This window comes from Ustilago hordei, assembly GCF_900519145.1.
Source record: "Ustilago hordei strain Uho2 genome assembly, contig: UHO2_contig_14, whole genome shotgun sequence".
Lineage (NCBI taxonomy): Eukaryota > Fungi > Basidiomycota > Ustilaginomycetes > Ustilaginales > Ustilaginaceae > Ustilago > Ustilago hordei.
In genome coordinates, this window is record NW_024545255.1 from 418535 (window position 1) to 441614 (window position 23080).

General features: G+C 52.4%; 9 protein-coding genes and 1 non-coding gene across 10 annotated transcripts; 5 read left to right on the forward strand and 5 right to left on the reverse strand.

Moving 5' to 3' along the window:
• Positions 1 to 70: 70 nt before the first annotated feature.
• On the reverse strand, positions 71 to 3770 carry UHO2_05609 (uncharacterized protein; the record flags this gene model as incomplete). The annotated part of the gene is made up of 2 exons (XM_041554780.1): positions 71 to 1692; positions 1982 to 3770. The coding sequence occupies 2 exons, from the start codon at positions 3768 to 3770 to the stop codon at positions 71 to 73; spliced, it is 3411 nt and encodes a 1136-aa protein (XP_041410714.1).
• A 352-nt stretch (positions 3771 to 4122) lies between these two features.
• On the reverse strand, positions 4123 to 4779 carry UHO2_05610 (uncharacterized protein; the record flags this gene model as incomplete). The annotated part of the gene is made up of 1 exon (XM_041554781.1): positions 4123 to 4779. The coding sequence occupies one exon, from the start codon at positions 4777 to 4779 to the stop codon at positions 4123 to 4125; it is 657 nt and encodes a 218-aa protein (XP_041410715.1).
• A 427-nt stretch (positions 4780 to 5206) lies between these two features.
• On the reverse strand, positions 5207 to 5324 carry tRNA-Phe(GAA). Its single transcript has one exon. It is a non-coding gene; the product is annotated as a tRNA-Phe (tRNA).
• A 197-nt stretch (positions 5325 to 5521) lies between these two features.
• Positions 5522 to 6514, forward strand: UHO2_05611 (uncharacterized protein; the record flags this gene model as incomplete). The annotated part of the gene is made up of 1 exon (XM_041554782.1): positions 5522 to 6514. One exon carries the CDS (start codon positions 5522 to 5524, stop codon positions 6512 to 6514), a length of 993 nt encoding a protein of 330 aa, XP_041410716.1.
• Positions 6515 to 6635: 121 nt separating this feature from the next.
• Positions 6636 to 7397, reverse strand: UHO2_05612 (uncharacterized protein; the record flags this gene model as incomplete). Its single annotated transcript, XM_041554783.1, has 3 exons — positions 6636 to 6903; positions 6991 to 7069; positions 7268 to 7397. 3 exons carry the CDS (start codon positions 7395 to 7397, stop codon positions 6636 to 6638), a joined length of 477 nt encoding a protein of 158 aa, XP_041410717.1.
• A 256-nt stretch (positions 7398 to 7653) lies between these two features.
• Positions 7654 to 8199, forward strand: UHO2_05613 (uncharacterized protein; the record flags this gene model as incomplete). The annotated part of the gene is made up of 1 exon (XM_041554784.1): positions 7654 to 8199. The coding sequence occupies one exon, from the start codon at positions 7654 to 7656 to the stop codon at positions 8197 to 8199; it is 546 nt and encodes a 181-aa protein (XP_041410718.1).
• Positions 8200 to 8964: 765 nt separating this feature from the next.
• UHO2_05614 (uncharacterized protein) lies at positions 8965 to 9459 on the forward strand (the record flags this gene model as incomplete). The annotated part of the gene is made up of 1 exon (XM_041554785.1): positions 8965 to 9459. The coding sequence occupies one exon, from the start codon at positions 8965 to 8967 to the stop codon at positions 9457 to 9459; it is 495 nt and encodes a 164-aa protein (XP_041410719.1).
• A 1940-nt stretch (positions 9460 to 11399) lies between these two features.
• On the forward strand, positions 11400 to 12308 carry UHO2_05615 (putative secreted chorismate mutase; the record flags this gene model as incomplete). The annotated part of the gene is made up of 1 exon (XM_041554786.1): positions 11400 to 12308. One exon carries the CDS (start codon positions 11400 to 11402, stop codon positions 12306 to 12308), a length of 909 nt encoding a protein of 302 aa, XP_041410720.1.
• A 400-nt stretch (positions 12309 to 12708) lies between these two features.
• On the reverse strand, positions 12709 to 17454 carry UHO2_05616 (uncharacterized protein; the record flags this gene model as incomplete). The annotated part of the gene is made up of 1 exon (XM_041554787.1): positions 12709 to 17454. The coding sequence occupies one exon, from the start codon at positions 17452 to 17454 to the stop codon at positions 12709 to 12711; it is 4746 nt and encodes a 1581-aa protein (XP_041410721.1).
• Positions 17455 to 18285: 831 nt separating this feature from the next.
• On the forward strand, positions 18286 to 22512 carry UHO2_05617 (uncharacterized protein; the record flags this gene model as incomplete). The annotated part of the gene is made up of 4 exons (XM_041554788.1): positions 18286 to 19285; positions 19337 to 19548; positions 19642 to 19894; positions 19982 to 22512. 4 exons carry the CDS (start codon positions 18286 to 18288, stop codon positions 22510 to 22512), a joined length of 3996 nt encoding a protein of 1331 aa, XP_041410722.1.
• Positions 22513 to 23080: the final 568 nt, after the last annotated feature.

Below are 23080 nucleotides of genomic sequence, written 5' to 3' on the forward strand. Positions count from 1 at the left end.
GCCATCTTTGCTTTGAAGAGAGCATCTCTGAATCTGTGTATGTTTTGATTGCGCCTGACATCGTATGGCATCAGTACTGCTGTGAATGAGTATAAATATGTGAATGCGGCAATGAAGGATCAAGCGATCCCCCATCCTCCCTCTTCTCCTCCGACAGAGATTGCTGTATCATGCCAGGCAAAGACCCTCTCCCACCCTCTCTACTCAAGGAAGCATGTTCCAACTTAACCCCGGCAAGTGCAGCTCCGAATCCACCTGGGATCGATCCTTGTTGCTGCGCTTGCTGCGCTTGCTGCGCTTGATGCGGTTGCTGCTCTTGGAGAGGGAAATATGCCTCACTCGCACCTCCGATTCTGTTTTGATCTAGGGGGAGAGGATCGGGTGAACCTTCTGCATCGTCTTCACCGTTGGCAAAGTGGAAGTCTTTTGCTCGGAGGTAGTGCAATCCAAGCGGATCGGGATTTTGAGTGTGAGAATGAATGTGGGCTGTGTTGGCGTCGATGATGCGGTGTGAGGGGGAAGACATGGCGTCCACTAGGGTTACGGGGGTGGCGGTTAGGGCGGGGGATTCGGGGGCGGAAGAGGTGGTGATGAAGGATGAGATGGAAGGTGGGGTTTGTTTGGGGGCGAGTGAGGGCGGGGGTTGCTGCTGCTGTGGCTGCTGCTGTACTGGAGTAGATGCAAGTGGAGCAGTTGCGACATTTGCCGTCAAATGAGACGACTGTGAGGGAGGCTGTGGATCGACCTTGAGGGGCGAAGCGTGCGTTTCAACTTTCGGAGGACGGGTGGGCGTATCAGTATCCATGGAAATATCCTCTTCCTCCTCTTTCTTCACTGGCGTAACCGGCACAGTACCCGCACTACCACCACTGACACGAGCTTTGGTCGGAGACTCCTTCTTACCCGGACTATCACCTCTCCTTCCCTTCGTTGGAGTTGCCCTTCTCCCTGTCGTTGCTTGCTGCGGCGTCGAACCACGCTCGAACACACGCTTAGACTTCAGTGCACCTCGATCTCTCAACACCCTTCCTGCATTTGCACCTGCCGGACCAGCCACCGCACTAGCACTACCCCCTCCGGCCCCTCCACTCGCACCAATCGGCTGAACATCCTTCTTACCACAAGCCTGTTCAAAAGCAGCAAAAGCCTTACTCGTCACTCCCAACCAATGCGGTAGCTCAGCCTGCCTTCTCTTGCTCGCAGTGGTATTTGCACTTCCTGATCCGGCACCTCCAACGCCAGCAGCGTAGGCTGCCATCCGTTTGGCTACCTTTTCGACTGCGACCAGGTTCTCTAGTTTCCAATACTCTCCTTCGTCCCCGCTACTCTTTGATGCTTCGGCGCCAACAGCTAAGCCTGTGACGTGGGCAAGAGCAGCAGAACACAGCGCTCTGTCGCTGTAGCCTCCTTCCAGCACCGAGACTAGCTTGCCCTGGGCATGCGATTCAGCAAAGTGAACAGCGTCGCGGGCAAAGGTGTGGTAGAACGAGGGCGGGACGTGCTTGCCGTGACGTTGCATTCCCGGGTATTCGTAGGAACACGCGTCAAAGCCCGCTGAGATGAGGACGAGGGTTGATGTAGGAGTAGCGGAGGTCGAGGTGAGAAAGCGGGATGCTTTGTTGAATAACATGGCATACTTGGTGTCGTAGAGATGTCTGAATCCCGAGTCTGTGCGGTAGTTGTCCAGGTGGACTGGCAAAGCAACCAACGGAGAGGGAGAAAGAGAAAGAGAAACGAGTCAGCTCTGAACAGTCCGCATATGAAGTGTCTCCTTTCACCGGTAGGATGCCTCATGTCACCGAGCAGATTGCCGATAGTGTTGCCAAACAACACCGACAATCGACATCTGCTTGGCGACGCTTGTATGCTTTGCGCCACAAGACTGTCAACATCTTGACGATGCAGCCTTCTTCGGACCTTTTACCATTATGTTTCTTAATCTCTGGCATCCTCCACCACGTGGATCATAATAGGTACTTACTGTTCCAAATCCACTGTCCATGAGCGCCCTCAACACAGGTACTTGCATCTTTGATCATGCCTGGATCTCCATCCTCACACGGGAAACTCTCAATATCATGCAATGACCCATAGAACACCCTCAAACCCCTCTTACCCGCTTGCTCCCTAACCTTCCTCTCATCTTCTCCAGTCAGTGCAACTTTCGCCAGCTTTGCCGCATGGGCTCTCCCGCTACCCGGGCCTATTGCTGCGCGAGCACGTTCGAGGGCAGCAGCTCGGAGAGAAGCGATCCGTTCAGTGCGTTCTTCATCGTGTTTGTTCGCATCTGAGTTGATACGCCAGACGAGATTTTGGGTTCCATTGCCGTGGTGCAGGTCGATATCGAAGATGCAGACTCGGTCGATAGCATGGATGAGATAAGCGTGGGCCGAGGCGACGACGGCGTTGTTGACCCAGCAGAAGCCTTGGGGGGTCGAGCCGGAGCAGTGGTGTCCGGGTGGTCGCGAAAGGACAAAGGCACGTTTGGCTGGAAGGGGAGCGTCGTTGCTATCGGAGGAGGAGCTGTTCTCGTATTTGATCTCTCGCAAGGATGTGCTTGCGCTTGCGGACTGAGCAGAGGCAGCAGCGAAAACTCGATCAACAGCTTCACAGCAAGCACCCATCGCATGCCGGATGGCTTCAGATGATCCGCCGTCCATACCTGCCTCTTCCGATGGTCCTGCCAGATACAAGTCGCCTTGGGGCAGGTGTTCTGGAACCTCGGACAAGTGCATGGTATCATTGCCCTCTCCATCGCTCGAAGTGTAGGCTTCGCTGTCGTCGGGTAGTGACTGAGCAGGCGATACGTGCTGCGGCTTGGCGTGAGAGACAGGTGGATGGTTGGGTGCACGTGCGCAAAGGTATTCGAGGTAGGCTGCATGAGATATGCGCTGCCTGGTTGGAGCTGATTCTGCCGCCGGTTGCGGTGCGATGTCGGCTACAGAGTATGGTGTCGGTGTCGCTTCGCGTTCAGGCTTGACCTCGATTACGCTGTGCCGCGATGATGGACCAGCGTTTGGATCAGGAACTGCAGCACGAGCATCGCGCCTACGCTGCTTTGCTTGGTCATAAGCGCTCTCTAGAACCTCTGCGAGCTCATCCGAGTGAGCGTGAGTGAAGGCCACGGCGGGATGAGGCGGGTCGAGCAGCAGAGACCGTGTCGAATGAAGGACGCGGAACTTCTGCTGAGGGGCTTGGACTGCATCCTGTTGGGAAGAGGCGCTATTGACCGAGAGCGAGTTGAGTCGTGCTACAAGATCATCGTCGTCTTGTTCTGGTGTGTTGATTGTCGGCGCTGCTGTTGTTGATGATGCTGGACCCTCAAGACCCGAAGACTGGAAGGAGCTATGAGTGGGTAGAGGCGGAGTGGATTCGTCGACAGTGGTCTTGCCGATTGCAGTTGCGATACCCAGTAGTACTGCTCGAATGCGTTCCGGTCGCTCGACAATCAGACTCTTGTCCATACCTCGCACGTATCTGTGGTTGAGCACGGCGGGTGCCACGAGAACGTCGAGTTCTGCACCGAGTTGTGACTGAGCCTCCGGCGGATGCGGTACATTGACGCTTGCGCTCGAAGCATCACTGGTCGTATATGCTTGGCTGTATTGTGCCATTGTGTTGCTGGCCTGCAAGAAGCCGTTGTCCGAAGTTGCTGCGTGAGGAGGGAGGGTCTGTGCGTCCATGTTTGGTGCTTGCTCGTTAGCGGGAGTATTCGATGCTTCTGGTGTGTTGCCACGCGAGCGATTGGGTATCTTGACGATGAACACCATGCCGTCCAAAAGCACGTTCGGACGTCTTTGTGGACAGTATGGATCAAGTGGTTGAGAGAGGTTGGATGGATGAGGTCGATGACTTTGCGCAAAATGGCAGACGCAGGGGCCACGTTTGATGCCCTGTTGATCTTTTGTCGACAGACGCGCTTTTTTGGCTCCACACTTTATCCCGCGTCAAGTTGTGCCCACGCCAGAGCGTGACGGTGCATCGACATGGCGTCGTTTAGAAATGCTAGCTCTGTATAAGGTACTAATCAGAAGAGGCGCAACATGGGGGCAGCATAGGTTGCTATTTGAAAGCAGGCACAGATGATACTAGTAGCGAAGCAATAAAGAGTTCGGACCCTAGCTAGGAGTTGGTACGAACGTCGTTATAGATCCAGCCGTTGTCTGGCTTTTGTACACGATTGGTCGGTCCATTGAAGGGGACGCTGGAGGTTGCAGGGCTTGACGGCTGGCCTGGTGGAGTGGCTTCTGTTGGGGCAGCAATGCCTGTCTCTCTGCTGTTCTCTGCAGCTGGGTCGCCAAAAGAAGCCAGGTCTCGATAAACCAGCACATCCGCCTCAGCTTCGGTGTGTCCCTGCACAATGTACATAGCCCAATGACTAACCCTTGTAATAGCCAATCCCTCGTTGTGATGATAAACATGTGTTTCGTTCTCCTCGTGACAATAGCCACAACGTTGCTGGCAGCTGTCCGGATCGGGCTCTTGACAACGTTGCTGGATTTGACGGCAAGGATTGCAAGCTTTGGCTTGGCGTGCCCAAAGTCGTTTTCGCCAACTGGACATACAGTACCCTCGTTTCGATCCAGTCTTTCGCCTTTTGCGACTCCGGGTTTCCACCACAGACACGTCCGAGTCGGAGTCGTTGTTCGAGCTTCCTGGCTCGCTTTCGTCCGACGACATCGTCTGCGTCCACTCTCTGTTGTCCTGATTGGGATGGCTGCCAGTAACACTGGTACTGGCGCTGGTTATGCGAGATGTGGTGGTATTGCGGGTCAACATATTGATCAGAGTTGCAGTAAGAAGGAAGCGAGGATTGGTAAGAGCTCTTGCATGGGTAAAATTGAGGCTCTCACCGAAACGCTCTGGGTGCTTCGGCGCATGTCGATCCACTCACCGCTGCATCTCTTGCGCCACTGATTGTTAAGAGCGCACGGACGAGTGGGTAGAACAATGCACACAAACAAGTTTTAGCTTCATCGTCCTCCGGCAGTGGACAAAATGAAGGAGCGCGGAAGTCGTGTCAACTCTCGTCACTTAGGTATTCAGCACTATCGGCTTCGGACGTGATGGACTCGAATGCAATTTGCAGCCGACCTACCGAACTGAACTGTCATGCTACTACTGTCGAAATGGCAAGTGGTATAAAGAAAACCAAGTGCCAGAAAGAAAAAAAAAATGCAAAAAATGCAAAAATAAATAAATATTCTGCTCCTTACCTGGGTCGAACAGGTGACCTCCCGATACCTTGTATCCACTGTTAACAGTGGCGACTGGTGAAACTGAATTCTTCAGTCGGACGCTCGTACCAACTGAGCTAAAGAAGCTTTATGTCAATTCATCGTTACAAAGCATATATAAGGCCAAAAACAGCTTGAAAGCGGGAACGCAAGGACCACGTTTTCAGTTCCTTTTTACGCCTCCACATTCACAGCTTCTATTTTTGGATGGCCTCTCATTGTGCATCCTTCTCAGTTTCCACCACCTTACATGTTGCCTTCGCATCATCGTCAGCGTCGAGACCATGTCACTGCCTCTTCTAGCCAGACAAACGTTGCTGCGTGGCAGCCATGCTACACCTGCGATGCTAGCAGTCAGCCTCGGCGTCACCTCCCGCCTAATCCACACCCAGCCAAACCAACCCCATCCCAACGCCGGACCCAAACGTGCATCATGGCCACTTAAGACGCTCGGCGGTGGCCTTGTAGCAGCTGGCTCAGGCTGGTATTATCTTGGCACCACTGAAGCTCGCACCTTCTCCGTCAACTCGCCTCTCGAATCCAACAAGCCAGCTGACGGAGGCAAGCAAGTCACTGGTTCATCCACCCTTCTCCGACCAGCATCGCCTGCCGCACCAAGTCGTCAAACAGTCACACTTGTTTTTCTCACCTCCAACACCACCAGTAAAGGCCTCGCGAAGAGCCTGATGTCTAACCTCGTCGGAGGCTCGGGCGAAACTGAAAAATGGTTCCAATGGATCGGATACTTCCGTGAAGCCGGCTACAATTGTCTTCAGATGAACCTTGCTCTCCCACCCTCTGAAGCGACGGATACGGTCACGTACGAAGGAAGAGACCGCACCGCTGCTAAGCTGGCAGATGAGCTCCACACTCAGATCAGAATGAGCAACTTACAACGTCAACCGGTGTTGTTCGTTCATCATGCTGCGGATGCTTCTCCCGAAGCTACCTCTCAGATTGTTAGTCAGTACATTGAGCCCGCACAAGCTGGCAAGAGTGGAGGTGGATTCTGGAGTAAGCTCTTCGGTGGCGGCAGTATGTTTGGTGGTAAACCGGCGATTTCAGGGTTGGTGGTGATAAGTGATTTGGATGATGCTTCTGCGTTGATGCTCTTTGGAAAACATCCTAAGCTAAATACATTGATTGTGGCGAATGGTGGTGCGGGGACAGCGGCTCATCAGGGTAAGGTGACGGTGATGGATGCTCGGAGCAAGAACCATGAAAAGGTGATCAAGGATATTGAACGATGGCTGATCAAGGAGGGTTACGAAGGTTGATTTGCCTCACCGAACTGCTGTGCCAATCTTGTCTACGTGTACGGAAGCAATGGGTTCATTGGATGTGTAGAAATACAGTGTGAGAGCCAGACTATATCTTTGTCCGTCTAAAAGGGTGATGCTATGCGGGTGGTAGTAGATTCTGCGAGTGTTGCTGATTTGTTGGGAGAGTGGGTGGCTTCTCATCCCAAGCTGTGTGTCTTGACCATTCTGGCGTTTCAATGACAACGGCAGCTTCGGCGGGGGTCTGCTCGATGTCCTGCGCTGCTGTTACTGGTGCAGTTGATCCAGATTTTGCTTCTTGCTCTTGCCTTTGTCTACGAGCGCGAGGGTTGAGGATGAAGTACAGAGCAAAGATTGCGAGCTCTAGGACTACGATTCCAATGTAGCTATAGAGTTCATTAGAGGAAGGTAGAAAGTCAGCTTCAGTGCCGAGACCCGCAATGATAAGATCAAGAAGGCCGATGGAAACTTACTTGGCCGCCGCAATGCCGTCAAAGCTCTCCTTAAACACCAAGCTCAACAAACTGAACACTCCCCCAAGGCAATCGATCGCTAAGAACAGCAAGCTAGGTACTAGCTCAACTATGATCAGCACTGCTCCTCAGTAGTACTGCAACCTTGCTCTATTTCGTTATCGAGTGTCGTGTGCTGAAACGTTGTTGTGAAAGCCGTGTGAGTTTGTTGCAAAGTTCTGGTTGAGATGAATGGGAGATGGAGGAACCTTCATTTGATATCAGCACAACCACAAACCAAGCCCCACCGAATCTCCAAAGTTCTCTTCTCGCTGAATGAAATCAACGCCATCGCCGTGGGTCGTGACACAACCTGTTGTTGGAGCCTCTAACGTGGGATTGAGAACCTTTGCCAATGGGTTGTCCATAGTTTCCTTTATGTTAGATGCTATAACCCCCATGCCATATTTCCCACCACCACCATCACCACCCTTCCCACCGAATGAAACGCCGACTCAAACCCACCGGACGCCACCCCTTTCGCGCCGAGCCTCTCTTCTCTACTCATATCACCTATCGAAAAAGCATATAAATGCCCCCCTCACTCCTTCTACCGCTCTCCTTCTTTCACCAACTCTTCACAGCTTCTAACAAGCTCGACCTGGAGTCAAATCCTTTTTTACGATGTTTCCCAAATCTCTTGTTTATGCTTTCGTAGCCACTTCCCTCTTCCTCGCCAATGGTGGTGTTGAAGCTAGGAGCGGCGACCACACTACTGATAAAAGCAGCACCTTAGGCAACGACCTAAAGGCTCCATCGTTCATCACCATCTCTTCCATCCTCTCCACCACTCATGCTGACAGTGGTTTCCTCGGTATCTGCCGGCTCCCATCTACTCCTTATGACGGAATCTCTGACTATGATGGCGATCGTAGTGATTCCCATGTTCAAAAGTTTATAGACGAAGCCAAAAAGAACGCCGAGTGCTTTTGGCAAGACCCTACCAATGTTTTGTGCAAAGAGAAAGGTGGAAAAGAGGATCTGGACCCCAAAGATATAACTTGGTGGTATCAAACATTCTGCAAGCGTTGTTCCGACGCTGGTGGAAAGAACAGAAGTGAATTCGCCTGTGTGAACGTGGATGCTGCTCCTGACGTGAAGGGTAAAGGTACAAAGTCGAACGGGGGGATGAAGCGGATGCCTAGGACAGATGATGATGGTCTTGTCTAAGCCCAGTTCTTGGTTTTGGCGTCGTTCGAATGCTCCTCTCTATTTTTCTCTTCTTTTCCTCGCTTCATTTCGTGTTGATCGTGATTTCAATTCATGTTCCTTTTGTTCCCTCATCATACAAGACTATCATCGCATGGTGTTGTGAAGGATTGTGCATCAAAGTGTGTCTGGAAGGAGGTTGATCTGGTGTCAACACGCATCATACTCCCCCAACTGCTGCAATTCACAGAAACAACGATCTCTCGAATTCGATTTCGAACAAGGTTGCTAGACTGACATTCAGACTCGTACGATATAGGACCCTTTGTTTGAAAGAAGGGACACCTGAATCAACGCCATCCATCGCCGTCGCCGTGGGTCGTGACACAACCTGTTGTTGGAGCCTCTATCGTGGGATTAGGAACCTTTGCCAATGGGTCGTCCATAGTTTCCTTTATGTTAGATGCTATAACCCCCACGCCATATTTCCCACCACCACCATCACCACCCTTCCCACCGAATGAAACGCCGACTCAGACCCACTGAATGAAACACCGATTCGAACCCAATGGACACCACCCTTTTCGCACCGAGCAAGACCTAATCCCGTAGCGACGAGAACCATCTCCATGGGACCTTCGTGAAATAGAGTCCTCTCTTCTCTACTCATATCACCTATCGAAAAAGCATATAAACGCCCCCCTCACTCCTTCTACCTCTCTCCTTCTTTCACCAACTCTTCACATCTTCTAACAAACTCGACCTGGAGTCAAATCCTTTTTTACGATGTTTCCCAAATCTCTTGTTTATGCTTTCGTAGCCACTTCCCTCTTCCTCGCCAATGGTGGTGTTGAAGCTAGGAGCGGCGACCACACTACTGATAAAAGCAGCACCTTAGGCAACGACCTAAAGGCTCCATCGTTCATCACCATCTCTTCCATCCTCTCCACCACTCATGCTGACAGTGGTTTCCTCGGTATCTGCCGGCTCCCATCTACTCCTTATGACGGAATCTCTGACTATGATGGCGATCGTAGTGATTCCCATGTTCAAAAGTTTATAGACGAAGCCAAAAAGAACGCCGAGTGCTTTTGGCAAGACCCTACCAATGTTTTGTGCAAAGAGAAAGGTGGAAAAGAGGATCTGGACCCCAAAGATATAACTTGGTGGTATCAAACATTCTGCAAGCGTTGTTCCGACGCTGGTGGAAAGAACAGAAGTGAATTCGCCTGTGTGAACGTGGATGCTGCTCCTGACGTGAAGGGTAAAGGTACAAAGTAGAACGAGGGGCCGAAGCGGATGTCTAAGGAAGCTGATGGTGGTCTTGTCTAAGCCCAGTTCTTGGTTTTGGCGTTGTTCGAATGCTCCTCTCTTTTTCTCTTCTTTTGCTCGCTTCATTTCGTGTTGATCATGGTTTCAATTCACGTCTTGTTCCCTCATCATACAAGACTATCATCGCATGATGTTGTGAAGGATTGTGCATCAAAGTGTGTCTGGAAGGGGATTGATCTGGTGTCAACACGCATCATACTCCCCCAACTGCTGCAATTCACAGAAACAACGAACTCTCGAACTCGATTTCGAACAAGGTTGCTAGACTGACATTCAGACTCGTACGATACAGGACCGTCCGAATGAGCGCATATTAGGCATTGGTATTGATCGCTTGAATTGCTCAACAAAGGGCAGTGTTGGTGTGGGAAAAAGTTTCGAGGACACTTTGTTTGAAAGAAGGGACGTCTCCTTTTCGCATCGCGGTCTGCAGGCTTGTTTTACTTCTGCGAATTGCCAAATGGCGGCTGGAAAAGTTGAGAAAAGTTGCATTTCTTCTCGCTTCCACGCCTTTGTGAGCCTTTCAAGCGAGCGCACTGACAGTTTTATTACTCCACCGATCGTCAACCTGATCACTTCTCTCACCAAATCCTGGATCCATCAACATGATTGCCCGTAACCTTTCTCGAACGCTCCTCCGACCAGCTTCCCGCGCCCCCTACCACCGCTGCTAGGGCAGCAAACTGTCAAGAATCACGTGACATCGGCGAAAAAAGCTCAAAACCTTTCGACAGCCGCTGCATTGTTGAAACCCAGGACAGTGGAAGAATTCGGGTTGGCATGACGCGATGGCGGGAAACCCTGCTTTTGGCCGAGAAGGGCGATTCGCGTCGCCTGTCATATGCCTGCGACGACCGACAGCTGTATCGGATTACGTTCCGTCAAAGTGTCGACATCTGTAGCTTGTTCAAGAGAGCAAAAGTTTGTCGGCCGTCAGGTGACCACGTCAAATAGTGCGTCTGTGATCATTGGAGGCTTGAGACGGTACATTGTTGAAAGATTTGGCTCTTATCGACGATTATCGGTCGATGTCAATCTAAGCACAGTGTTCAAGCTATTGGGCTAAACACTGTACTATATTGACGTAAGAAAAAAACATAACGGTAGCCTTGAGCTCTCGGCTAAATGTCTATATACAGTGGGAGCATACCATCTAATGTCGAAGTGTGTCAAGGAGCGGGACCCAGTTGACCCCGATTCCTGCTATATCGGCTCGGCCAGATCTACGATCAGAACTGCTTTCCCCGATAGCATTCCAGATCGATTTTGCCCGATACTTTGTCACTTTAGCTTCCTGCTGGACCGTTATCGTTAGCATACATCTGCTCGAGGCTTCTGGTGCACGGGTCGTTCATCTCCGAATAACCTGCATCACAAGCCTGGAAGTTAGTGTAGTGGGACCTCGACGCCGTAACCCCTATAGTGAATGCCATGTTAGTTACATAGCATCAAGCCTCGGGTAACCTTGCGTCATTCTTCCACCAAATGAGGTACATGTAGGGTCGTGTGTGCCTAACCTCGCCCCACCAAGGCTGTGCTATCTCGTCTGGAGCAAACATCGAGAAAGATCTCGAGCAACCAAGTCTAATTGATCTTGTGCGGTCGCAGAAGCCATGTTGTGGGCATCATTGTCGCTGCCGCAACTCCTGAGCTTCACCAGCTTCACCAGCCCCATCGCCTCATCTCCACCGCTTCTTGGTGGGACTTGAACGGATCTCAGTGACAGGAGCTCACCTTGCCAAGGTCAAAGCGTCTTCTTGAAAAGGAACTTGCTCGCAGCAAAAGTATAATTATGAGGGCAACTTCATGGCTCTACTCTCTCTGATCCCCCTCAAGCTCATCTAAGCCTTTCCAGTCGCATTCTATCCACTTCAACCCGATCTACAATCATGAAGCTCCTTTCTTCCTTGGTTGCTGCTGCGCTCGCTGTCTCGGCGGTCCAGGCCATCCCTGCCACGAACTCTGGCCTCCTCAACGGTGACCGCGTCGAAGTTCCGCCGACTGATCCTATTGACCGCATCGACTTCTACCGCCAGAAGATTCAACGCTACGAGACACCCATCATCCAAACTTACCTCGCCAGAGTAGCTCTCGACGGCTCTATCGAAGGTGAAGAAGAAAAGACTGCCGAATTCTTCGCAGATGCTTCCAAGTTCAAGAAGGATTTCTTTGCTCAACCTAACTCTGAAAACGAGCACTGGCTAGAGGAAAAGTCTGGTCATGCTTTCGCATCGGTCAACTCCTACCCACCCGCTGTTAACTACGTTACAAAAGTCGTTTTGCCCAAGGATGCAGTGCTCGACAAACCTGTGGTTGGAAAGGGAATCTTCCCTACCGGTCGTCGTCCTCAGGATGAAGATAACATTGTCGACTTTATCAAGGCCAAAATTCAGGTTGACCAGAGTTCCGATCTCATGCTCGACCAGGCGTCAGTTATCTTGCTCGACGCATCGCTTCTGAGGCTAGTTTCCGCTCGGATCTTGTTGGGTCGCGAGATCGCACTGGCCAAATTCGATAGCCAGAAGAAAACGTACTGTCAGTTGCTAACCAACCAACCCATCCAGAAGAAAGACATCCTCGAATCCCTCACCAATCACAAACAAGTCGTCAACATCCTCAGTCGTGTCCGCAGCAAAACCAAGGCCTCTACCCAAACCTTCTATGGAGATGCTGAAACCCTTTACCCCAAACACACCACTGATAACCTCCTTCGCTTATTCCAAGCCTACATAATCCCCATCACAACCGAAATCGAACTAGCCACCATCATCGCTCAGGCTCCTCACTGTACTAAGTGATTGAGACAAGTCTTGTAATCTACAAGTCTTGGCTTGTGGAAATGCTTACTTTTATGTCAGTCTATGCACATTCTATGCTTCCGAAAGATCTTGTTTCTATCCGCAACATTTCTTCCCCATCCCCAGAGTTCGAGCGTGCAAGAAATAAACCAATACAAGTACATGTGAAGAGAGAGCGAGAGAGAAGAGAGAGAAAGAGAGAAAACAGGCAAGAATCACATCCTTGGCAGTGCAATAGGGTATAGTCGTGTATAATACCCATAAAGTGAAAACCCAAAAACGTGCTATGATAGAGATAGATAAAGTGAATGCCGGAGCAGTGTGACTGTCTTGCACTCAGATGTTGGTCACCGTTGCTGCTGCTCGATTTAGGCGTGCAGGATAGATATGCGGACCGATTCTAGGCGCTCGGAGGGCTGAGCGGTTCGCTAGGAGGTACCGACTGGTTCGAGCTTTCGTTGTTGTTGTTGTTGTTGTTGTTGTTGTCGTTGTTGTTGTTGTTGTTGTTGTCGTTGTTGTTGTTGTTGTTGTTGTCGTTGTTGTGATTCTGTGTGACGGCACTGGCGCTGACAGTGGCTGCCGAGATGGATGCTGTGGAAATGGGCACCGAACGCTGCGCGGGCTCTGAAAGCCATCCACCCTTTTCCCACACGTAGCCTTGCTTCCAGTGATTGGCGACGCGGTCTTCAGGATGGAGCAAGCCTTTGAGCAATGCACCGAGACGAGCAAAGTCGATAGGCTTGAGGATCCAGCCGTCCATACCAATGTCAACCATCTCCTCGCGCATCTGCGGGACTAGCGTTGCAGACACGGCCAAGATGGGCACGCGGCCGTTGAGGACATGTGAAGCGGGACGATCGGCGTGCTCGCCAGACTCTGCCCACTTCTTCTCCAGCTCACGAATGCGGATGCAAGCTTCCTGACCGTTGCAGATGGGCATCTGCAGGTCCATCAAGATCACATCGATCTCTTTAGCATCCTGCTCGAACTGTCGGACACCTTCTTCGCCATTGACTGCGAACAGCGTCGTGTGGCCATCGAGACCCAGTCGCTTCTTGAGGATCATGCGGTTGATCGGATCGTCTTCCACAACAAGCACACGCAACGGTGCAATCATCTCGGCGCGGTGATTGGGAGTTTTGTGCAGGCCGCGCATCACCGCCATGCGGCGTTTGGCAGCGTTGGACGACGAAGACGTTCGACGCTCCCTGGCGTGAGATGGGGAGTGCGGATCTTCAGCCTCTGGCGAGTGCGCTGCAGAAGGCGGTGTCTTGAGATGATCCTTGGCTGGCGTACGTGGCGAGATCGATGGCGACGCTGAAGCGGGCTGGGCGCCTTGAGTTACTTCGGAACTCTGCTGTTGCGAGTTGAGTGGCAGTGCGTCATTGGCCAGCTGCGGCACATTCTGTCGCGCGCGCTGCTCGACCTCTGCTTTGAATGAGTCGGCCGCGCTCGTGCTGTTGCGAACGGGCCTCGCTGATGTAGTGGCACTTGCCGTGTAAGCGGAAGTGCTCGGTCGTCGGTTAGCGCGGTCATTGACATCGAGAGCCTGCGGCTCGATCTTGACAGAACGAACGGGAACACCGCTGCCCTCGACAGGATGCGAGCCACTGTCGAACGAGTGACTGCGATTCGATGGCATTCCTGGCCGGCTGTGGCCAACGGTCACATTCTTGAGACCATTTGAGAGAACAGGCGAAACGCTATCGGCGTTGCGCCTCTGTTGAGTAGCTTCCTCGATGTAGCTCTGATCGCGCAACACGGGTTGTTGTATGGCCTCGACCAGCGATTCAATTTCGCTCTTGCCTGCTGCCGAGCTTGCACTGCCGCTATCGTACGAGCTGGATCGTCGCATCGAAATCGTGTCGCTACCGCGCTTTGTAGCGCTGCCGCCACTGCCTCCTCTTGGGGGCATCTCGGTCGGCGTGGTGGTTTCGGCTGAGCAGAAGGGGATGTAGTAGGTGAAAGTAGTGCCTTCGCTCACAAGAGAGTCGACACGAAGCTGACCTCCGAGATTCTTGACGACACGAGCTACGATGGCGAGACCAAGGCCAAGACCGCTGTCCGACTGATCGGTTCGGATTATGCTGCTGGCTTCACTGGCTTCCACTTCTACAGCGGGATCCTGTCGACCCGGCTGGGCAATGACCGATTCGACCTGCTCAAACTCTCTGAAGATGACTTCTAGCTTCTCTTGCGGAATGCCTTCGCCTGTATCCTTGACCATGAGCTCCACTTCCATATCGCAACTAGGCGGCAAATCAGTGTCGCGCTCTTCCTCGCTGCGCTTGCGCATCGAGACAGTGATCTGACCTTCGCGCGTGTACTTGACCGAGTTGGTGACCGTGTTGGTAATGACTTGGCGAACGCGATTCTTGTCACCTAGCACAAGACAGACTTGAGGTTCAGTGGTGACAGTGAAGTCGATCTTGCGACGCTTAGCCTCCCACTCATGCATCTCAACCGCTTCTCGCACGGTGGCGGCAAGATCGAAAGGCTCCTGCAGGAAAAGCTCCTGGCCAATCTCTTGCTTGGTGAGGTCGAGCAAGTCATTGATGACAAAGAGCAGACTCTTGGAAGCCACATGTGACTTGCTGAGGTTTTCGCGTGTGTCGTCGTCCAATTTGCTGTCGAGGGCCAGCTCGAGGTAGTTGATGATATGGTTGAGTGGGGTTCGCACTTCGTGACTTGCGTTGGAGAGCAAGAGCCGATTGAGCTGGTTGTAGTGGAGCGCTTGCTCGCGCTGACGCCAAACCGAGATGAACTTGCCGTAAACTAAGCAGAGGACGGAGGCTGTCTCGAGCTCCTCATCCTTCCAGGCACGACATGTCCCCTCGACCGTCTCTGACCAAATCTTGAATGACTTACGTGGCTCGAGCGCCGCTTGACCTTCTTTGCCCTCCTTGAATGGCTTGCCAGCCCAGTTGACATGGCGCAGTTGCGCTTTGCGAAGGAAGGCGATGAAGTCGACACCGCTGCCAGACAAAGGCACCAGTAAGAGACCGGCGATAACGTGCAGCCCAGTAGACAAGACCATGTCGGGGAAGTCGCGACGTACGTCCTGGGATGTTACGAGGTGCTCGAACTTTTTCAAGCGCAGATACTCTGTGACAGCCAGCACCTCTTGACTCGCATTTAGCGGGCCGAGGATCTTGGCTTCGTTGCCAATGGCAATCACACCGTAATCGGCATCGAAAAGTGTGAGGAGATCTTCGGCATTGGAGATGATGTAGCCGCTCGGGTTTTGGTCTGTTGGAAGCGTGTTGATCAGCTTGCGAGCTGAGAGGCGGCGAGTGTAGCTAAGACGTTCAATGTTGCTGGAGACGGACTCGCCAATAAGCCTCATGAGCTGTCGAATGGGGAACGAGACTCGTTTACCGTGGGCGCCATAGTTGTGCAGCGAGATGAGACCCCAGAGCTCTCCGAAGGCAGTGATGGAGACGGACATGGAGGATCGCACGCCCATGTTGGCAAGGTACTTGATGTGGATGGGCGACATGGCTCGAATGAAGGCATGCGTCATGTCAAGGGGGAAATCGAGATCTGCCTGATCTCTGCAGACCATTCGCGCAGTAGGTTGGTCGCGATCGTAGAGGAGTCGCACCTTGTTGATCTTGTAAAGCGCGCGTGCCTGAGCGGGGATGTCGGTGGCGGGAAAGTGAAGACCGCGGTAGAGATCGTGTGAGTCGTTCCAGTCAACGAGCTCGCTGACCACTTGACCGTTCCAAGCTTCGTCAAACTGGTAGATCATGACACGGCTGAAGAGAGTCACATCTCGAACGATACCGACCAGGACTTTGAGAAACTCGTTGAGATCCTTTTGGGCGGCGAGCTGGTCGTTGACCTGACTAAGAATGCCGAACATGTCAATCATGCCACCTGTGCCATCGCCACCGCCTGTGCTTGGAAGCACGGCAGGACGACGACTACGTATGCGTGACTTGGTTTCGGCATTGCGACGCATGCGGGAAAGAGCCTTGAGCGGCTTGTGAATGGCGAGCGTCGATTCCCGCAGCTCCTCTGGAGAGGGCGTGGAGGCGAGGCCATCAAGACCAGCACGCGCACCGATGTCTCGGAGTGTGGTGGAACTGCTGCCGCTGGAATGAAGTGTAGCAATGCTGATCGAAGGCGACTCGGCGCCTGAGGCTGTTGAGTCGGATTGCTGCTGAGGAATGCGCCCGTTGGAGCAATCTGGATCGGCGGCTGGAGATGATGGAGGCGAGAAAGTCGAGATGGGATTCTGAAGGTCGTCGACGAGCTCGAACTCGAGGATGACGGTGAGCTCACCCTCAGCATCGTTTCTCCGGTCCGGAATGTGGGCTCCACACCAAGCGTTCCAGGATGTCGGTTGTGCGCCTTTTGCTACGCGTTGGTCGTACCTGGCCATGTTGTAGCCGCTGAGCTGGAAGACGGTAGGGCCTGTCTCGGCGAGGTCCTGACTAGACTGGTCGAGTGAGTCGATGTTGTCCCACAGTAGATCTGCCTGGTCTTCGTCGAGGAGGTCGAGGAAGGTGGGTAAACTGAACAAGTAGGGTGGAGAGACACCGATGATGTCGGAAGAGTTCTCGGATGCCTGACGCACCAGCATTTCACCTTGGGGAGAGATGCGGACGACAATCATGCACCCGAAGGATTGGACGGCACCTGGAGTGTGGATTGGCTCGTCCTCGCACCGGGCTAGTTTGCCTCCGCGGCCTGTGAGAATCATGTGGCCCTCTGCAGTCTTGACATATTCGAAGCGAGTGCTGGTGAGCTGCTCAAGGTGATCTCTGAGGTCGATTTCTTGATTGCCTGGCACCTTCATCTGGGCCATGGCGCGGTCGGCGTGCCTGTCAACGTCTTCTGGACGGTTGCGGCCTTCGTGAATGATATCTGAGGCAGAGCTTTTGGGACCATCGGCGGATGGCGGCCGTGATGGACTGGCGAGGGCAGAGGGAGTGGTGGGCTCAGCACGGTCTTGAGAAGTTGATCCTTCACGTTGGGGTTGTTTAAGACTGACTGCTGATCGCATAGGATAGATGAAGGGCTGACTCACGGTCGGAGACCTTGTCAAGGAAGGTGATTGGTTCGAGGCATTGGCACTGGATGAATAGCTTGCTAGGGGAGGCGCCGAAGGGGGCATCGCCCTGTTTGGTGGCGACGACATGGTGGACAAGTTAAGCAAGGGTAGTGTCTCGCTCTCGCGCTTGAGACTTGGCCTTCGACCAGCGGGCGAGCGAGTGCACGTCGCGAAGGTTTTCGGTTTTCGAGCGCCAGAGATGATGGAGCTGTGCAAGATAAGAAGACAGATTGGAGGAAAGGTTGCTTGGTGGCAGTGGCGGTGAGGGTGCGGATGGAAGTTAGCTGGGCGTTATGGTTGTGAACATGTGGGTGTACTTCCGAGGTGCTGTTGGTTTCGAAACAGAGCAGTGAGAGGGATAACAAGGGCGAGAGATGGAACAAGCTTTCCTTTGCGTAGATCCGACGAGCTTTCGGGCTTGTATAGGTGGTGAAGTGTAGGTGAGTGGCGACGGTGGACAGCGTAGAGTCGTACAGAGTAGAGTCGTACAAAGTAGAGATGAAAGGTGGTGTAAGGGAAAGAAAGAAAAGAAAAGAAAAGAAAAGAAAAGAAAAGAAAAAAGAAAAGAAAAGAAAAAAGAAAAGAAAAAAGAAAAGAAAAGAAGAAAAAGTTGAAGTAGATAAAGCCACACAAAGCGTGGAGACAGTGAAGGTAGTGCTTACGGCCGAGTAAAAGGCCTGAACATCTTAGCACAGACCACATGTGTCACAACCTACTCAAGGCAAATGCTTTGTTATGCTCCGCAGTCAATGCGGCTCTCCGCCGCTCTTCTTTTGTATATATAGAGTCCTAGCTCTCTCGCTCTCTCTCTCTCCTACTACCATCATCAACAAAGACACCTCAACCCCAACCACTGATGAATGACTCCAACACGCTGACGAATGACTTCAACTGATTAAGAGTCTGACACTCAACGCAATGCTGCCATCGACAAGAGCTGGACAGACGGGAAGGGGCGATGATGATCAAACGACCACAAGCAATGGACAGGAGGAAGGATGGCTCATGCAGGTAGTCAGGATCCTCCAGCTGGCGAACCCGGCACTATCGGCAGAGGAAGCAATAGTACGGGCCATGGGTCTGGTCAACATTAGCAACCAAGCTCCACGCGGGGAGACCGAAAAGATCCCCAAGGACGTATCAAGCTCCATTGCTCACATCAAGAAGCTCAGCGATAGCAATTGGCACACCTGGGAACCCACCTTTATCGACTGCCTCCAGAGAGTGCACAACGCGAAGGAAATCCTGTATGGTACCGTTGTACCCAGGAGCGAGGAATACAATGAAGACCTAGACAAGGCACTCGTGGGCCTCATCCACGCCTGCTGCGATAACAGCCCGGATAGCCGCATCGACACCTACACCGTCAGAGGGGTGGATGAAGAAGTTCAACTTGGTAGCACACTCTATGCCAAACTCAAGAAGGCACTAACACTAAACGACGCTGTAAAGCGAGCAGGACTGCAGGATCGTATCCACACAGTGCGCTTGCACAATCGAGACGTTGTCAGACTAGGCAAGGAACTTGATTCGATCTGGAACGATGCAGCACGCCTCGGAAAGCGTTTCAACGAGGACCTCAAGAAATCAACTCTCTATCGCTGCATGGCTCAAGATTGGTTCTATGCCAACACCGTCGATGCACTGAAAACGGCCAGACCAGACTGCAAGTATGACGAAGCCTACCATGCACTGGCCAAGAAACAGCAGGATGGTGAGATCACTGGTCATATTAGAGGAGCAGCAAGGGTCGCCACAAACGCGGAACAGGGGAGTGCCAACCAGGCGGAGCAAGGACCCAGGGGGAGGCACGATCCTCGCAATCCCTTGGCCCCTCCAAAGTGCTATGCTTGTGGAGGACCAAATCACATTGCTCGAAATTGCACAAACGCACAAGGCACAAGCGAACCTGTCGCTCGTATGACACAAGAGGTGAACCACTAGGAACTTGGGTGCACCTTTCTAGCAGTCGACAGGGGCGAGCAATCAGCATGCGACACCTGGATCATCGATTCAGGTGCAACCCATCATATGGTAAATGATGAGAGAATGCTGCTCACCTCAACGAACAAGGTCGGCCAAATCAGTACGGCAGGGGATGAAAAGCTTCAGGTGAAGGCTATAGGAGATGCCTCCCTTCGGGTCGGTGAGGCCACCATCCAACTATTGGATGTGCTTTATGTACCAAAACTGAATGCTAACTTATTGTCCGTACAAGGCTTGATCGAGAATGGTGCATGAGTAATCTTTGATGAGTTTGGAACTACCATAAAGCAGAACGATGGTACCCAAGTACAATTCAAAAGGGACAGAAGACAGGGCCACTTCAAAGTGCGAGGACAAGCACTGGCTTTGGAACTGGAGGAAACACGAGATGGCGTCCCAGAGGACAACCAGAACACAGGAAAACTAGATAATGCCCCAGAGGGCAATAAGGACACGAAGCATCGAGACAGCTACCTATGGCATGAGAGGTTCGGACACCCAGGACGAGACAAAACGAGACAAATCCGGGCCCATTACCTAGGTACCGACAAGGAAATGGAACATGAGTCGAAGCACTGCAACGCATGCAGTTAAGGAAAACAGACTCGAGCACGGATGAGCCAATCAGAGTCGGAAAGAATGGAGGCACCATTAGAGCTGGTACATGTAGACCTGATGACAGATTTCAAAGGACATGCCAACTACCACTATGCACTAGTTGCTGTGGACGACTTCTCCTCTCTGATCTATGTGGAACCACTCTGCACAAAGAGTGCTGCACTCACGGCACTGAGAAGGTGGATAGCCAGGATGGAATGGGCAACGGACAGGAAACTCAAAACACTCCGCAGCGACAATGGAGGAGAATGGTGCAGCATAGCAGCCGAAGACTGGCAAACTCAAGAGGGTTTTAAGTGGCAAAAGAGCGTCCCGGGGATCAGCGTCCAAAATGGACGGGTGGAGAGAGCAATCAGATCGGTCCAAGAAAAGATGCGCTCGATGCTGATTGGTCGAGCTTGCCCCAGAGAGTTGTGGCCGTACGCAATCACAGCAGCAGCACATGTGATGAACCTTACCCCATCAGCCACCAAAACCATTCCCCACGAGGCCTTTTATGGAACCACCGCGCACAAGCTGGCCCAGCAACTGCGAGTCTTCGGATGCTTGGCATGGGTTCATGTTCAACAGAAGGACCAGCAAGGCAAGCACGGAGCTAGAGCAAAGCCAGCCATCATGATTGGGTATGATGACGAACACAAAGCATGGAAGTTTTGCAACCCGGACCAGCCTGTGTCAATTCAATGGAGCAACTCAGCAACGTTCCATGAGGACAAAGGATGGAGTGATCGCCAACAAGAGGCAGTCAGGCCCGTGGTGACCGTGGAGGTCGAGGAGGAGGGTGTCACGCCAGCCATAGTAGAGGAGGAGACCAGATCAGAGACCGCAGTGGAGGATCTCCTACCAGCTGTAGACAGCACAGTGGGTGCCGCCAACACAGCAATACTGAACCTGGACCCAACGCTTGGGGAAGCAATGAATGGTGAGGACACCCAGCTCTGGAAGGAGGCAATACGAAAGGAGCTAGAAGGACTTGAGGCAATGGGGACTTGGGAGGTGGTGCACCAACCACCAGGAGTACCACTTGTGGACTCTAAGGTTGTGCTTCAGCTGAAGCTTGACGCTGATGGTGTACCTGTTAAGCACAAAGCGCGACTGGTTGCAAGGGGCTTCACACAGAGAGAGGGGATCGACTACCAAGAAACCTTCTCTCCAGTAGCACCCCTCGGAGCGATCAGAGCCATCTTAGCACTAGCAGTGCAGAACAACTGGGAGGTACATGCTCTGGACATCACTATGGCTTACTTGAACTCCACGTTAAAGGAAGCAATCTACATGAAGCCACCAGAAGGATCAGGAGTAGCACCTGGCAAGGTGTACAAGGTAGTCAAGGGCCTATATGGCCTAAAGCAGTCTGGGCAAGAATGGAATCAGGAGTTCGACAGGTCTTTGCGATGCATGGGATTCTTCCAGGTAGAGTGCACTCCCTGCATCTACACCAAGGGACAGGGTGAAGATATGGCCATTGTGGTCATCTACGTCGATGATACATTAGTCATAGCACCACGGCTGGAAATGGTCCTAAAGGTTAAGAAGCAGATTGGTCAGAGATGGAAGATGGAAGATAGTGGTGAGGTCTCTCACTTCTTGGGCATCAAAATCAGTCGAGACTGTGCGATGCGCACCATGACGATTGGTCAGTCAGGGTACATCGACCAAGTGCTGGCAAAGCACCTGGACAAACGCACGAAGCCGACCATGGTTCCAATGCAGAGCATACCGGAGGGAACCCTTGTCGCAAGCGCAGCACAACAGAAGGAGTATCCGGTGATTGTTGGCAAGCTGCTCTGGGTTGCCAACAGCACCCGGCCCGACCTTAGTCTCACCATGGGTGTTCTCGCTAGGCACATGCGTGAACCATCACAGGAGCATTATCAGGCAGCACAAAGGGTCTTACGCTACCTCGAAAGCACAAGGCAGGTTGGATTGGTTTATAGGGCAAGTGAGTCGCAAGAGCCACTGGTTGCACACAGCGATGCAAACTGGGCAAGCGATGCCACCATACAGAGAAGAAGCACATCGGGGTCAGTGGCGTTAGTGTACAGGAACCCAGTAGCCTGGAAGTCAGCGACACAAAAATGCGTGTCATTGTCTGCTGTCGAGGCAGAGTTCATTGCAGCCACAGAAGCAACACATGAGGTGCTCTTCCTCAAGCAGCTGCTACGCTCAATTGGCATTGCCACAGGCACACCGACGGTCTACTCAGACAACACTGGTTGCATACAGGTTAGTAAGGACCCAGCACAGCACTGGAAGCTTAAGCACATCGACACCAAGTATCACTTCGTCTGTAACAATGTACAAGAGGGAAGGGTGCAGATCAAGTACGTAGACACCACAAGAAACTTGGCAGACGTACTCACGAAGCCCATTGGGAGGCAGGCAATGCAGCAAGCAAGATCTGGGCTACACCTGCAAATACTGGCAGCAGTGTACGAAACGGGGTCGCCGAGCTATGCGACAGTGTTGAAGAACGGAGGTCACACCTTGAAACAACAGCATAATGAACAGGGTACATATGCTGTTGAGGGGGGGAGTTGAAGTAGATAAAGCCACACAAAGCGTAGAGACAGTGAAGGTAGTGCTTACGGCTGAGTAAAAGGCCTGAACATCTTAGCACGGACCACATGTGTCACAACCTACTCAAGGCAAATGCTTTGTTATGCTCCGCAGTCAATACGGCTCTCCGCCGCTCTTCTTTTGTATATATAGAGTCCTAGCTCTCTTGCTCTCTCTCTCTCCTACTACCATCATCAACAAAGACACCTCAACCCCAACCACTGACGAATGACTCCAACACGCTGACGAATGACTTCAACTGAAAAAAGGCGTGTAGGAGCGATATTGGCGGAGAGGATGTCGAGGAGGATGAGGATATCCTTGGGAGAAAAGCGAGCGACAGGATCACGCAAGGCGCGACGAATGGGTCGATGAGAGCCAGCGGCGGTCTGACAGAACAAAGCTGTCTATTCCACGGAGTAGCAGCCAGTGGACCGGCAGAGGCAAGCAAGCAAGGCAAGCAAGCAAGGCAAGCAAGCAAGGCAAGCAAAAGGAAGGGTCTAGAAAGAGACGAGACGGCAGGCAAAGCTGAGCAAGCGAACAAGGGCAA